This window comes from Hibiscus syriacus, unplaced genomic scaffold (genome assembly GCF_006381635.1).
Source record: "Hibiscus syriacus cultivar Baekdansim isolate YM2019G1 unplaced genomic scaffold, ASM638163v2 tig00002237_pilon, whole genome shotgun sequence".
Classification (NCBI taxonomy): domain Eukaryota; kingdom Viridiplantae; phylum Streptophyta; class Magnoliopsida; order Malvales; family Malvaceae; genus Hibiscus; species Hibiscus syriacus.
In genome coordinates this window covers 2,186,653-2,200,614 of record NW_024061918.1, presented here as the reverse complement: position 1 = coordinate 2,200,614, position 13,962 = coordinate 2,186,653, and the positions used below count along the sequence as shown (strand labels likewise).

The 13,962-nt window shown below is 32.7% G+C and overlaps 1 protein-coding gene across 1 annotated transcript; it reads left to right on the top strand.

The window, feature by feature from the left end:
* The first annotated feature begins 5,808 nt into the window (after nt 1-5,808).
* LOC120138881 (VQ motif-containing protein 8, chloroplastic-like) lies at nt 5,809-6,402 on the top strand. The gene has a single exon (XM_039154274.1). The coding sequence runs from the start codon at nt 5,809-5,811 to the stop codon at nt 6,337-6,339; it is 531 nt and encodes a 176-aa protein (XP_039010205.1). The 3' UTR covers nt 6,340-6,402.
* Nucleotides 6,403-13,962: the final 7,560 nt, after the last annotated feature.

The window sequence follows — 13,962 nt, the reverse complement described above, 5'->3', positions numbered from 1 at the left end:
ACAATGATCACTTACATTTTATAAGTATTCACTTTTGTTAATTAAATTTGCAAAAGTAACATTTTGGTCACTTATATTGTTATTTTATAACATTTTGATCGTTGAGACGTTAAATGTCTTAGTTTTATGACGTGTTATGTTGGTAAAATAGTTAATTACTTTTTAATTTGTGATAAAATATTAATTTGATCATTAAATTTTAGATAAAATATCAATTTAACATTTGAATTCGACCAAAATTATTTCACTTTCAATTGTTTACCACTATCGTCGATCACTGTTAGTCAGTGTCGCATACAATAATTTTACCTCAAAATCTTTAATTCACTCCTTTTTTTTTTTTACTCCTTTTCAACTTCTAAAAGTGAATTCAATGTTTATTCATAAAAAATGCTTTGAACCCCACAAATTCGACGTTTGCTTACCTTTTAAGTGAAGAACTCGTATTTTAATTTCACAATCAAGTATCTTCATATGATCTCTTTCTATATATAAGCCACATGTCGCCCATTCAATACTGTATATAAAATTTTTCAATCCAAATGACAGTGTATGTAATAATTTTCATATATATATATATATATATTCAGTATCAAAACAATGTAATGATGCTTTCAATTCTTTCTTCTTTGCTTTCATCACACTTTGTTTTCTATTTTTCTGCAGACTCAAACTGTTGCCATTAAACAAGTTCAATTTCAACGGTTAACTTTCTCATTAATATATTTAATCCACTCTTATAGCCGACACTAATTCTGGGTTTATCTTTAAATTTCTTCAAATCCCTTAACATTATTTGTCTTTTTTATTCAAAATGTACATGTTGCAGTCTTATACAATGTACTTGGGAGCACATACTCGTAGTCTAAATCCCACATCGGTCGATCTCGATTATGTCGCGAATTGTCATCATGAAATGATGGTTTCATTTGTGGGATGATATATGATTTAATGCATTTGTCAATCGCAATTCCTTATGTGTGTGTATCTGAAATAGATAGATAGAAAATACTTTACACGTATACTCGAAACATCAATGACTTTGCTGTTGTCCTTGATGAGAAAGAAGCAACAGGTATAGCATGTAAGAAGTTCAATTTCATGCAGATACAAACATTAACACATCCATGCATGCATTTATATATGTTTTGGTGATGATTTCAAAGCGTTTCTTGTATACATTGATATTTTGATTGCAGTCATATACAGATGTAAGATTTTATATCGATAGGTGGCTTTATAAATTTTAAGAGTTAAATTTATAAAATTCTAGAGATTGAAAATAAATTATTAATAGAAAATACAAAGAAAAAACTTAAAGTATATGATAATTTGAATTTTGAGGGGATCGATCTCTCTCGCTAACTCCCTCAATCCATCCTTGGTTACATATAAGAATCTTGATGCAGTAGCACTTGCATGCAACTGCCTTGATTAGCAAACGATGTGAAACGATTATAAAACTTAAATTTTATAAGTCCATCCCCTAAATAGAGTATAGTAAAGGGAGATGTAGACTAACAATATGAGGTTAGTTAGTCGGTTGGGTTTGTTAGTCTATTGAGCTAATTTTGTATTGGGCTATAAATATGGCCAAACTAACAAACCCAACCGACTAATTAATCTCATAACCGTTAGTCTACAACTCCCTTTACTTTATTCGATTGTCTAATATAAAAAAAAGATAAGGGAAATCAGATTTAAAAAAAAAACATAAATAGAGTAGAATAATTTCACAATGGTCGATATTCCATGCGTCCTCTCTCATAGTCACCTACAAATTACAAGAGGATTATACAAAAGTATATCAAATTCTAAAATTCAAGTTATATATATATAGTTGTACATACATATAAACCTTAGTTTAATTAAACTGTATCGTGGTCATACAATTTTTACTCTCTTAATATTTATACATTATATCAATTTAGTCATAATTTTAATTTAAATTAATAAATTTATTCAATTAGATGATGATATGTCTCACCACTTGATTGGATAAAAAATTAATTGAAGAAGAGATAGATAACATGGGGGAATCAAACCCATGTCTCAAGAGAAGATTTAGTGCGCCTAAACCACTATACCAAACTCCATAAATATAACTGATAATTGACGCATTCGGTATCAATTCTATTAATCTAAGAGTTATTTTATACAATTATGAACCAAACTAATAATTTCTATAAATATTGAAAATCAATATGTTATTATTTTAATTATTTAATGATCATGTCATTTCTTTTCGTTATGAGTAATAGGGGTGAGCGTTCGATTGAGTCGAGTAAAAAAAATTCGAGTTATTCGAGTTGACGAGTCCTATTTTATAATTCAGATTTGATTTGAATTTTTTTTGAGTCGAGTCAGTTTTATAAAAGTTGAGTCGAGTCAAATTTTTGAGTTTCTATTTAAATTTAACAATAAATATTTATAATATTATGAAATTATTTAATTCTAATTTAAATGATATTTTATAATCATATACAATACATATATACATTTTTTTTATATTTTTTCATATGTGATTTACATATACCATATAAATTTGAGAGACTCAACTCAAACTTCAACTTAAACTTGAAAAATCAATCTACTAATTACTAAAATTTCGAGTTATTCGAGTTGTATTTTACAACTCGATTTGAATTTGAAATTTTTTCGAGTCAAGTTTATGAAAGTACAATTCGAACTCAATTCTAGTCAAGTTTTTTTGGAATCTAGTATAAAAATCAATTTTTCGAGTCGAGTCAAGTTTTGCTCACCCTTAATGAGTAGAGATGGGCATGGGTCGGGTTTGAGTCAACCAGACTCGACCCAAAAGTTTTACATTCTCCACCCGGCCCGATCCGACTCGAAAATTTTACATTCTTCACGCGACCCAACTTTTTGAGATAAAATCCGAAGCCGACCGACCCGAAATAATATAATTATTAAAAACATTCAACAAAAATATGGATTTAATTGAAAAAAATAATATGGAGGTATTATTGTAATTATCTCTAAATATATAAGGTAAAATTATATTTTTCTGGGTCGGGTATTTTTCATCATAAATCCGAACACAACCCGACCCAATTTTTTTTATTATTATAAAAAACGACCAGATTCGGGTCGAGTAGGAACCAGTAAGGTTCAAGTCTCATGCTCATCGTCAATTATGAGTTAATAACATAATAACTTAAATAATACAAAATAATCAATAACTAAAACATAATTTAAGTAATAATCGAGTAACTGTGGGGTTTGTTCAACCTGATTCATTTAACTTGGAACATGAACCGGAGATGATGTAAATTTTTGTTTGTTTAATATAAATATGTTAAAGATATTTACGGGGTAAGTTTTTGAAGGTCAAATTGTTTTTTCATGGGTGCAAATGGAATAGCAGGAAGTGAATATAGTATTTGACAAGACCATGGAATTCAAATTTGTACCATATAATATAAAAAAAAAGTTAAGCATTTACACCTTCTCTTACACGTTTCCTTATATTAATAAATCGCGGTTGCTTCACTTTTACTATTTCCACCACCCAATTTATATTAGTTTCAACGATTGGATTATTCATCAAACTTATTTAAGTTGAATCGTAAATAAACTTTAGTTTATCTTACTTTTATAAACACCTTCAATACGATATGGTATAGTAAATAATTAAAATATGATTCAAAATACAAAATGATAACAAATAGTCCATGTTTAAAATTTTATATATTTTTATCAATCGGTATATATAAAATATAGTCAACGTGGTTGTGATATAATAAAATACTAAAGAAAAAATATTAAGAAATCTACGACAAATGATATACAAAAAGGGAAAGGACGATTGACATTTGACTTTTTTTACCTATTTTTAAAAAGAGAAATTTCTCTAAAATATTATACTATGTTAATTATTATTAGTTTTTAAAACTATGATTTAAATAAACAATTTAAACAATACAAAAATGCTAATTTATTGAGACAAATTTATTAATTTTTTAAAAAAAGAAACATAATAATAAGATTTTGGGTAAACTAGACATTTATTTCATAAACTATCAGTTTTGTTTCATTTTAGTACATAAATCTTTATTTTTTTTAAAATCATACCCAAAGTTTATTTTTCTAAACTTTTTGGAACCTCTTCGTTAAAAACTTAAAGGAATTGTTGTAGGGCATTTTTTATGGGTAAATTACATAATTCATCAATCAATTATCTTCTCACTCTTATTTTGTTCATCGAAATTTATTTTTTTAATTTAATTACTTAACATTCAAATTACTCCTAATTTAACACTATAGCTTTCAAATTTATTTTTATTTGAACTATAAATTAGTAAAAACAATAAGAAATGTCATGTCAAAAAATTATTAATAAAATAAATTAGATTGATTAAAACATGAGAAGTTTGAAAGTTGAGTAGTTAAATTGAAAATTTTCAAACTTTAGTTACTAAGATAGGAGTGAGAAGATAGTTGAGTGATGAATGATATATTTTACCCATAAACAATACAGTGTCGTTAAGTTTTTAACGACAAAGGTACTAAAATGAACCAAAAAGTAGACATTAGGTATGATTTTAAAATAAATGAAAGTTTATATATTAAAATGAAATAAAATTGATAATTTAGGTACTAAACGTATAGTTTACCTTAAGATTTTTTTAAATAGGATGAGGTGATTACAATGTTCAATTTATTAATTATTTTACCTTAAAATATACATATATTAATTATTTTTTACTATTTTATAACATAATATCTAAAATAAATATTTCATATTTTTAAAAATTATATTTTTAAGAAACAATACCAAACCGTTACCAATTTCACATTGACAAATCTTAATTGTTTGGATTGAAAATTAAAACAGCGGGTTGGGTTTGACAATTCACCGTTTGTCAGCGAAAATGGCAACTTGGGTTTTTCAAATTCCTTGAGAGAACGCCAACCGCTACTTCCGACTTCAGCCTACTTAAAGGTTAATTCATGACTTGGGCATTTAATGATCAATAATTTTGAAATTAACACTTTCTAATGCGTGTAGGTTGAAAGAATAAAAAAGCAACTTGACAAATGAGGTATTACGAGAAAAGTACTAAACCCCAAAACAAAATAGTTGCAATCACATATATACATATATTTGCTTATTTATTAAATTAAATAAAAACATAATTAAGGGTAAATGATAATGTTTTATTAATTTAATATATCACTTCACTCCTTTAATGAGAACTAAAATTATCGTATATATTCTAAAAAAAAACTTAAATAAAGGTTTTTTTTATTAAACTAAGATAATTATAAAATTATATATATTTTAAATACTCTTAATCACTTGACGATGAATATTTAATCACCTTATTATAGTGACAGGAACAACACCGTTCCCTTTTATCATTAAGTTAAGTTGGCAAAAATGGAAAGATATTGAATGATAATATGGAGTCCAAAGACCGGTCCTACGTAGCCGTAGCCATGCCGTCGTGGGGCGATGACAAAAATGGCCTCAAAACCAAACAATTAATTAACATTCAAATATGTTAGCTTTTGACAATTATTTAAAGTCACCCCTTAATTAAACCACACACGTTGTTCCTTTTTCATAATTTAAGGGGTAATTATTTACTTTTACTTGCGTATACTTTTTTCTCTTCGTCAACGGTCGGAATCGCTGGCTTCAGCTTCAGCTCCATATTCATATTCATCTCTTTACACACATATATATGTATGTTTAGGGCTTCCTCTCTATCTTCATCAAGGCTGTAAACAGTTTCTCAATTTAATTTCTCAGGCTTTTTACGGTTTTTCGATCACCGGAAGATGAGTCCTCCCAGAAGAGAAGCGATGATGAACGGGGTTCGTCCGACTCCACTGAAGATCAACAAAGAGTCTCATTTGATCCAAAAGCCATCTTCATCAGCTGATCACCCCAAGCACCAGCAGCAACAGAAGCGAGGAGGTCCCATCATCATTTACACGCACTCGCCCAAGATTATCCACACGCAGGCACGGGATTTCATGGCCTTGGTTCAAAGGCTTACAGGCATGTCCAAATTCAACCGTGGGGTTAACCAAAACACTGCACCGGTACGGAAGAACGACAAGGTTAACAGACAAGAAGACAACGAGACCTCTTCTGGAATTACGGATGAAAACGGCGGCTCTTATGTTCCTACTACGGCGACGACGACTGCCGGTGGTATGGGCCCTTTTTTCGCTGATATGCCTCTCTTCACGCCGAGCTCCACTGATTTCTTTTGCTCACCGAGGCCTATTCATAAGTTTGGTGATATGGGGACTTTGAACTCACCAACTTTACTGGAATTCTTGAAAGGACTCCCAGATTACTGAAGACAACTTTTTTTTTTTTTAATTTCTTATGCAAATAATCATATCAATTGTTTAATTCATGTTCATAGTATTTTTTTAAATTCTTTGTATTTTTGTGATTGAATCTTTGTTGGATTTATCTAGACATCAAATGTATGAATTAGAAGCAGATTTCATTCTTCTCACCATCTGAAGGCTGAAGCTCAGATGATCTTGTTAATCATATCTTTAATAAATAATGTATGTGGAATTTATTCAAGTTTTTTTTTTATCTATTACTATCAACAATCACTTTATAATTGTCATCTTATGAATTTAGGGGGCAAAAGAATAATAACTGCTCCTCCTCTCCAACAAAAGAGAGTTTTCTTTACTTTCCTTATATTTACAGATGTCTAAGTCCTCCCTCTTCCGTATCATAACACTTACATATGCTCTCAAAATAACCCTAAATTCGTCATGTCATATAACATGCTCTGAGAGAGAAGCAAGTACTACATTCTTAATAAATTATACATGTGAGACCCATCTAAGCTTCCATCAGTTACCATCGAGAATCACCCTTCGACTATCATCCCAGTTAAGAAAGCAGTAGCTTTTCCCTCTTCTTCCCTACATAAGAGAGTTTTCTTCCATTTTCTCATAGAGGGATTTAGAAGACTCACTTGCTCCTCCATACCATACCAGGGGCGGATGTACATGGCTCCTTAGGGAGCCATTGGACACCCATTATTTTGATAAAAGTGTTAAATTTAGTTTAATTTGTTAATAGGAATAGAAAAAAAATAAGAAAATTTACATACCCAAAATTTTGGACCCCCACTTTTTAATTTCTAGATCTGTCACTGTACCACACCAAAGCATTTGTATATGCTTTTAAAATACCCTCAACCTCAAACCTAAGTCTTATATATCACCATGGCCAACGATTATCCACCCACACTAAAAGAGGTGATCCTCCTATGAAAAGAGGTGATCCTCCTATGCAGGGATGGATCAGGGGGATGCTGGGGGTGCTATCTCACGCCCTAGAAATTTAAAATTCCCTTGTATTCTATATGAATTAATTAATTTCTCACCTCTTATATTTTATTCCCTAAAGTTTTAATATAATTTTTTATGTTCACAACTTTGTGTGTCCGTACCTACTCCAATGATCAGGGATTCAAATAGCGGAACGCAATCGCAATAGTGGTCGCTATTTCGCGGTAGCGCCGTCGTCCGAAATCGATATTTGGAAAAACTATGGTGGACAGCAGAATCACGACAATAACGGTCTGTCGCGACCGAAATTTAGCGTTTAATGGTAAATAACGCTGATAACGGGACGCTATTCCCGTTATTCAACCGTGACTTGAAAAAAAAAAGATTTATGAGGTCAAGAGCAGCATCGTCGGTGAAGAAGCAATGGAGTCGAAGGACCGAGGGTTGTTCGATTTCATGGGAAAGAAAGACGAGGAGATGCTCGTAACTGAGTTTGACAATGTTAAGATTGAAGAATCAAAGCCAGAGAAAGAGGGAGAGGAGAAGAAGAAGCATGGTCTCTTGGAGAAGCTTCACCGATCAGATAGCAGCTCCAGGCAACAGGACATTGATGGAGTATTGAATCCAGCGGCACCGAATAAGGTTTCTTTAGATGGCCATGATGGTGCATGGCTATTTTCCCGGTATATCACCGGTGATCGATATTATTACCGATCTAACACCGGTCAGACTATATTTCCTGATCAAACACCCTTAGCAGGAAAGCGTGCCCCCTGCACCGCGCTATATGCTGATTTGGCACCACGTGGGTATAGCGCGCCCCCTGCCCCGCGATATACGGTGATATGGCGCCACGTGGGTATAGCGTGCCCCCTGATCCGTGCTATACCTGGATATCTGACACGTGGGATATAGCGCGGTGCAGGGGGCGCACTATACCCCTAATTACCAGCCCCTCACGTCCCCATCCTCCCTATAAATACCCCCATCCTTAATCACTTTTATCACACCAAATTCTCTAAATTTCTCTCAAATACTCTCTTTTTAAGGAATATTTTATAATATTTTTACTATTATGTTTCTACTTTATTTAATATTTTACTAATATAATTCTTTTGTAGATATATAATGGAAGGCAGTCTACTTCGCTCGGATGGAAATCATATATCTCTACACTTTGCTGATACGGTAACATTTTAACGTTTTAATTTAATTTAAATTATTAGTAATATTTAGTTGATTTATTTAATGCATGGTTATTAGATTAAGAATTAAATATCTCGACACTTTACTGATACGGTAACATTTTAACGTTTTAATTTAATTTAAATTATTAGTAATAATTAGTTGATTCATTTAATGCATGATTATTAGATTAAGAATTAATTTTTGTAATTATTTATTTTTAGGAGAAGGACTGTGTATTAGATCCTTTTATTAGGAATCTTAAGTTAGTGATACCCAGCCGTGTCTTGCCGTATTTAGTAGAGGCTGGATTCGGTTACATAGGTAGATATCAGGGTTACTGTAAGATAGAGCCAGACCTGATTTCTGCCTTAGTAGAGCGGTGGAGGCCGGAGACCAACACATTCCATCTTCCGTGCGGAAAGTGCATGATCACGCTTGAGGATGTTTCTATGCACCTGGGGCTTCCGGTGGATGGAGATGTGATATCGGGGATAGCTTCCGGTTCTTGGACTACTTTGTGTCGGGATAGTCTAGGACGTGTCCCAGAAAATTTTATCGGAGGTAGGATACCGTTAAATTGGTTAGATGCCAATTTTTGGGAGTTGAGCGCAGACGCCTCTGAGGATGAGGTTAAGATGTATGCACGGGTATGCATACTGCAGCTGATAGGAGGGTTGCTGATGCCAGACAAATCACGCAACCTAGTTCACTACATGTAGTTGCGACATCTTAGCGACTTTCGTCTCGCCGGATCATTCAGTTGGGGCTCGGCAGTTTTGGCTTTGCTGTATAGGGAGATGTGTGGAGCCACTGACTACAGGCGTAATGCTATCGGCGGATGTCTCCTGTTGCTGCAGTCTTGGGCATGGTATCGATTGCCCTTTTTATGTCCCGTTGTGAAGAACCCATTCGTATTTCCACTACTTCTGAGGTAATTATAAAATTGATTTTGTATATTAATAATTTTATACAGCGTATAACAAATTTTTTTCCTTGAATAGGTGGTCTACTGATATAAAAAATCATCAAGAGCTACCTGATGATTTAGAAAAAATTAGGGTGCTAATCGATCAGAAGGCTGGCACACAGGTATGAATTTTAATGTTTACAAATCGATTTTAGATTATAGTTATATAATTAGATTATTATTTTGATAAAAATTATATATTATTTGAGGGCGGTGATCCCACCTGAGTTGAGGGGTCCATCAGATGTTTGGATGGCGATAGCCCCTCTGATATGTTATGCGACCGTCGAGTGGCACTCCACTGATTGCGTGCTCCGACAGTTTGGTTGTTTTCATCCAATTCTGGAAGCACCTCGCAATATGGATGAGTTGCATAGCTTAGATAGACGCGGAAAGATAGATACAGATTGGCTGGTGAGGCATCGTGAGTGGGTCGTGTTATGGGAGGATCGACATCGGCGCCTTCCACGTAAAGAGTCCATTTTTACTGACTTCTTGATGTATGCTGAGGATTATTATGAGTGGTTCAACAGTAACGGGAAACCGTTTCTACTTCCCGAGGATGCATGAGGGTAGACCTTTCCACGACGTCCACAGAGACGTTCACCGACACAGCACCATCGTCCCCGACTCGTGGACGGAGAGAAGGTGCTTCCGGTTCATCTTTAGCTGCACCAGCAGGACCTTCCCAGCAGCCACCGTAGCCATATATGATGCCACAGCCATATATGATGCCGCCATCGCCTTTCCATTACTAGATGCCGCCGCCGCCGCCTTCACCTAGTTTTATGACCCCGCTACCGCCACCGTCACAAATGACCCCTCCTGGAGGCTATTATGGGTCTATGTTTGCAGATTCAACTTGGGGTTCATATGCTGGATATTTGGCGGGTTCATCCTCATCACCCATGGCCGCAGCACAAACACCTCATGTACAGTTTTCACACTCAGCGATGTCTGGGTTTTCCCAGTTTTCGCATGCCGGTGGGATAGTCAGTCATACACCTCCAGGGTCCTTATTCTATGGAGGTGCTTCATCGTCATCAGCTCCTCATCAACCTGATGTACCTGCTCAGGACGATGACGATGACGATGACGACGATGACGATGGTGATGACGACGATGACGATGATGATGACAGCGAGGAGTCAGAACCAGTGATACGAAGAAATCCTCCTCGAGACCGACAACCACCGCCATGCGGAACACATTCGCGACGCAGGCATCAATAGATTTTTTTTATTATATTTGTATTTACTTTATTTTGTTTAATTGTAATTTTTTATTATTTCTCATTTAATACTTACTTTATTTTGTTAAATTTGTTAGATTTTTTTTTAATATATTTTAGTTAATTTTGTTTATTACCATTTAATATCAGTTATTGTAATTTAGTTATCATTTACCATTTAATTCTTATTGTAAGTTTGTTGTATTTAAATATCAAATTGTTATTAGTTTGATAAAATTTAATAATTGTGTTCGTTTTTTTAATCTTCATCAGCGATTATCGAATGACATTAACTTGAAGTAAATGCAAATTAAAATACAAGAATTATTATTTGATAAACAAATACATCATTTCCTCATCAATTGTTACTTGATGACAACATAAGTGGACATGTTTTTCTAGTGTGTCATGGGTTTCTACAATGACCACATCTTCATAATAAACAATAGCTGAAAGTCGCGCCATTCTTTGAGTTTAAAAGTGCGGCAATATTATATCTGCAAAAAAATAACTTAAACAAACCTGATTAAATAAATTATATATGAACGAAAATATGACACAATACATTTTTTACACATCAACGTAAATAATTTAAATAATATAATTTTATATTATTACTTGCACCGCAAAACTATTTTGACGTATGCTCCCGCTTTTCAATTTTACAAACATAAAAATTAATTGAAAATAATTAATATAATATTTTTTTTCAAATAATGATAATAAAAAATAAGTTTAATTAAAAAATTATAACAAAATTACCTTATAACGAAAAATCGAACGAACTTCTAAATCAAATTTGAGAAGATTGCGAGAATTATTACTCGTTGACGGAATTGTTGTATTAATTTATAAGAGAGGAGAGATGTGAGGAGATGTGAGCCGAAAGAGTGTATTTATAAGCATATAAGGCGCGGTACCTGCACCGCGCTATATGTAATTATTCAAATAAAAGATATAGCGCGGATCATGGACCACATTAAATATAATTTTGGTACGGCGTATAGCACGTCCCCTGATCCGCGCTATACCCCTACGTGGCGTATAGCGCGGATCAGGGGGCGCGCTATACCCACGTGGCGTCAGATCACCATATATCGCGGGGCAGGGGGTGCGCTATACTCACGTGACGCCAAATCAGCATATAGCGCGATGCAGGGGGCGCACTTTCTTGCTAAAGGTGTTAGATCAGGAAATATAGTCTGACCGGTGTTAGATCGGTAATAATACTGATCACCGGTGATATACTGGGAAAGTAGCCATGGTGCATTTGAAACCACTGTTGTTGAAACCACTAATCCAACCGACTTGTTGGATTCTACTGATAAACTGCTGTTGAAACCACAAATCCAACCGACTTACTGGATTCTACTGATAAAGATATGTTGGATGCAAAATATTGGGAGATTAGTATGTATAAGACTGCATTGGAAGGGAGGAATGGGGGAGTTGGCGGATGGTGAAGTGGATATAGATGATGATTTGGAGGTTTAGATTGGGAATAAGTTGATAAGTGATGCCTTTTTAGATAAATTGTGTGATAGGAAAAGTGTATCCTCAATTATAATTATTATATTTCAAGATAAATTTTGTGAAATTTTAAAAAATTTACGACTGCGACACCGCGGTAATCATGATGATATCAATTATGTCCGCAATCGCTATAAATACAATACGACCGAAAATATAACCGTAAACGTTATTTAAATCCCTGATCACCACAAACCATGATTTCTCATCATTCATATCAACCATTCTATTTTTCTTTCAAATACATTAATTATTTTCCTCACTGTCCAATAGGAAAGTTTTATTAAAAAAAGCGATTAATCAGTTCGAGCTTACGAAAAAGAGAGTAAGCTGAAAAATCCAATACTCAGTGTAGGAGAACATTAGCAATTTTACTGTTTTAGACAAATAATGTATCAAATCTTGAATGTTTAATTTATAATCCTATTAGAATGCATGCTACCATTTACTTAATTCCATCTTTGCATTTCTCAGACTCAACATTTAACCATAGTTTGAAAATATTATATTAAATTAAAACTTAATATATATACATTGAAATTCAAACTTTATAAATCTCATTTTATATATTTCAAATGATTTTATGAAAATAATTTAAAAATTGAATTAATTTGACCCTTCGATAGAAATATGGTACGATAGGCGAGTGGGAAGATCTCCCATATTATGATTGTACAAAATAATAACTAAAATTAATTTTTTTATTTAAAAATTCAAGTTTCATGTATATTTTCATAAAGTTAAAATTGTATATAAATTAAAGTTCCATATATCAAATAATGAATTAAAATTTTGGAGCACATAATTCAGCATGTGAAATGGCCAAGATGCCGCGTGCTGTCAACTTCACCCAAGGAACTCTCATTTCTGTAGAGCCACACATGGAAGCGTCGGGGAGCTCAATAAGAAATACTCCTACTATAAAATATATCTCTTATTGATTTTTAATTTTTTTTAATTTTGACCTCGATTAAACTTTTTTAAAATATATATATTTTTTACATATTTTCATCAATAATAAATTTTAAATAATATTTAGTCAAAGTAAAAAAAACGATCTAAAAAGTCAATAATAAACATCTTTTATAAGACCGATGAAGTAAAAAAAATATAGTCAAATCATGAATTTTTTTGAATATCGTTTAAAGTATTTTTAAATGAACATAAAGTACATAAAGGATTAGATTGGGACACTAAAGTTTGACCTTCAATCTAATTTTTTAGGTTGATGAAAAATTATTTTTATTCAGTATCTCATATAGTAATATTTAAATACTTTTAAGTTCTTATTTTATTTTATAAATAAAGAAAATTTCTGTCAAGAAAAAAATAAGAGGTTTTATTGAACTTAAAAATACTTTAATAAAAAAAATACATTATTTATCATTCAATCAAACATTCAAATGGTATTAATAAAAAAGTAAAAATACAACTCCGTTGACACCATGTTCACGTTCAAACTGTGTGTACAAACCGGTTTGGCCACTCTGTATTAAAGTAATTACTAAATTTTAAGGAGAGTTATGCTTATGCATTTGGCCTCGGAATCCTTCAGCTTTATCTCAATTTCAACTTGAATGGTCTAAGTTAATCAAATAAAATAAATTTCACATACTTTGTAATTCTAACAAGAATTTTATATCTATCAGATTCAAAACTATGTTGAAATATTCATTCAAACCAGTAAACAATCTGTATTAAATCTGTCCAAAAGAAAACCAACTTGATATCTTTTGTATAAGCA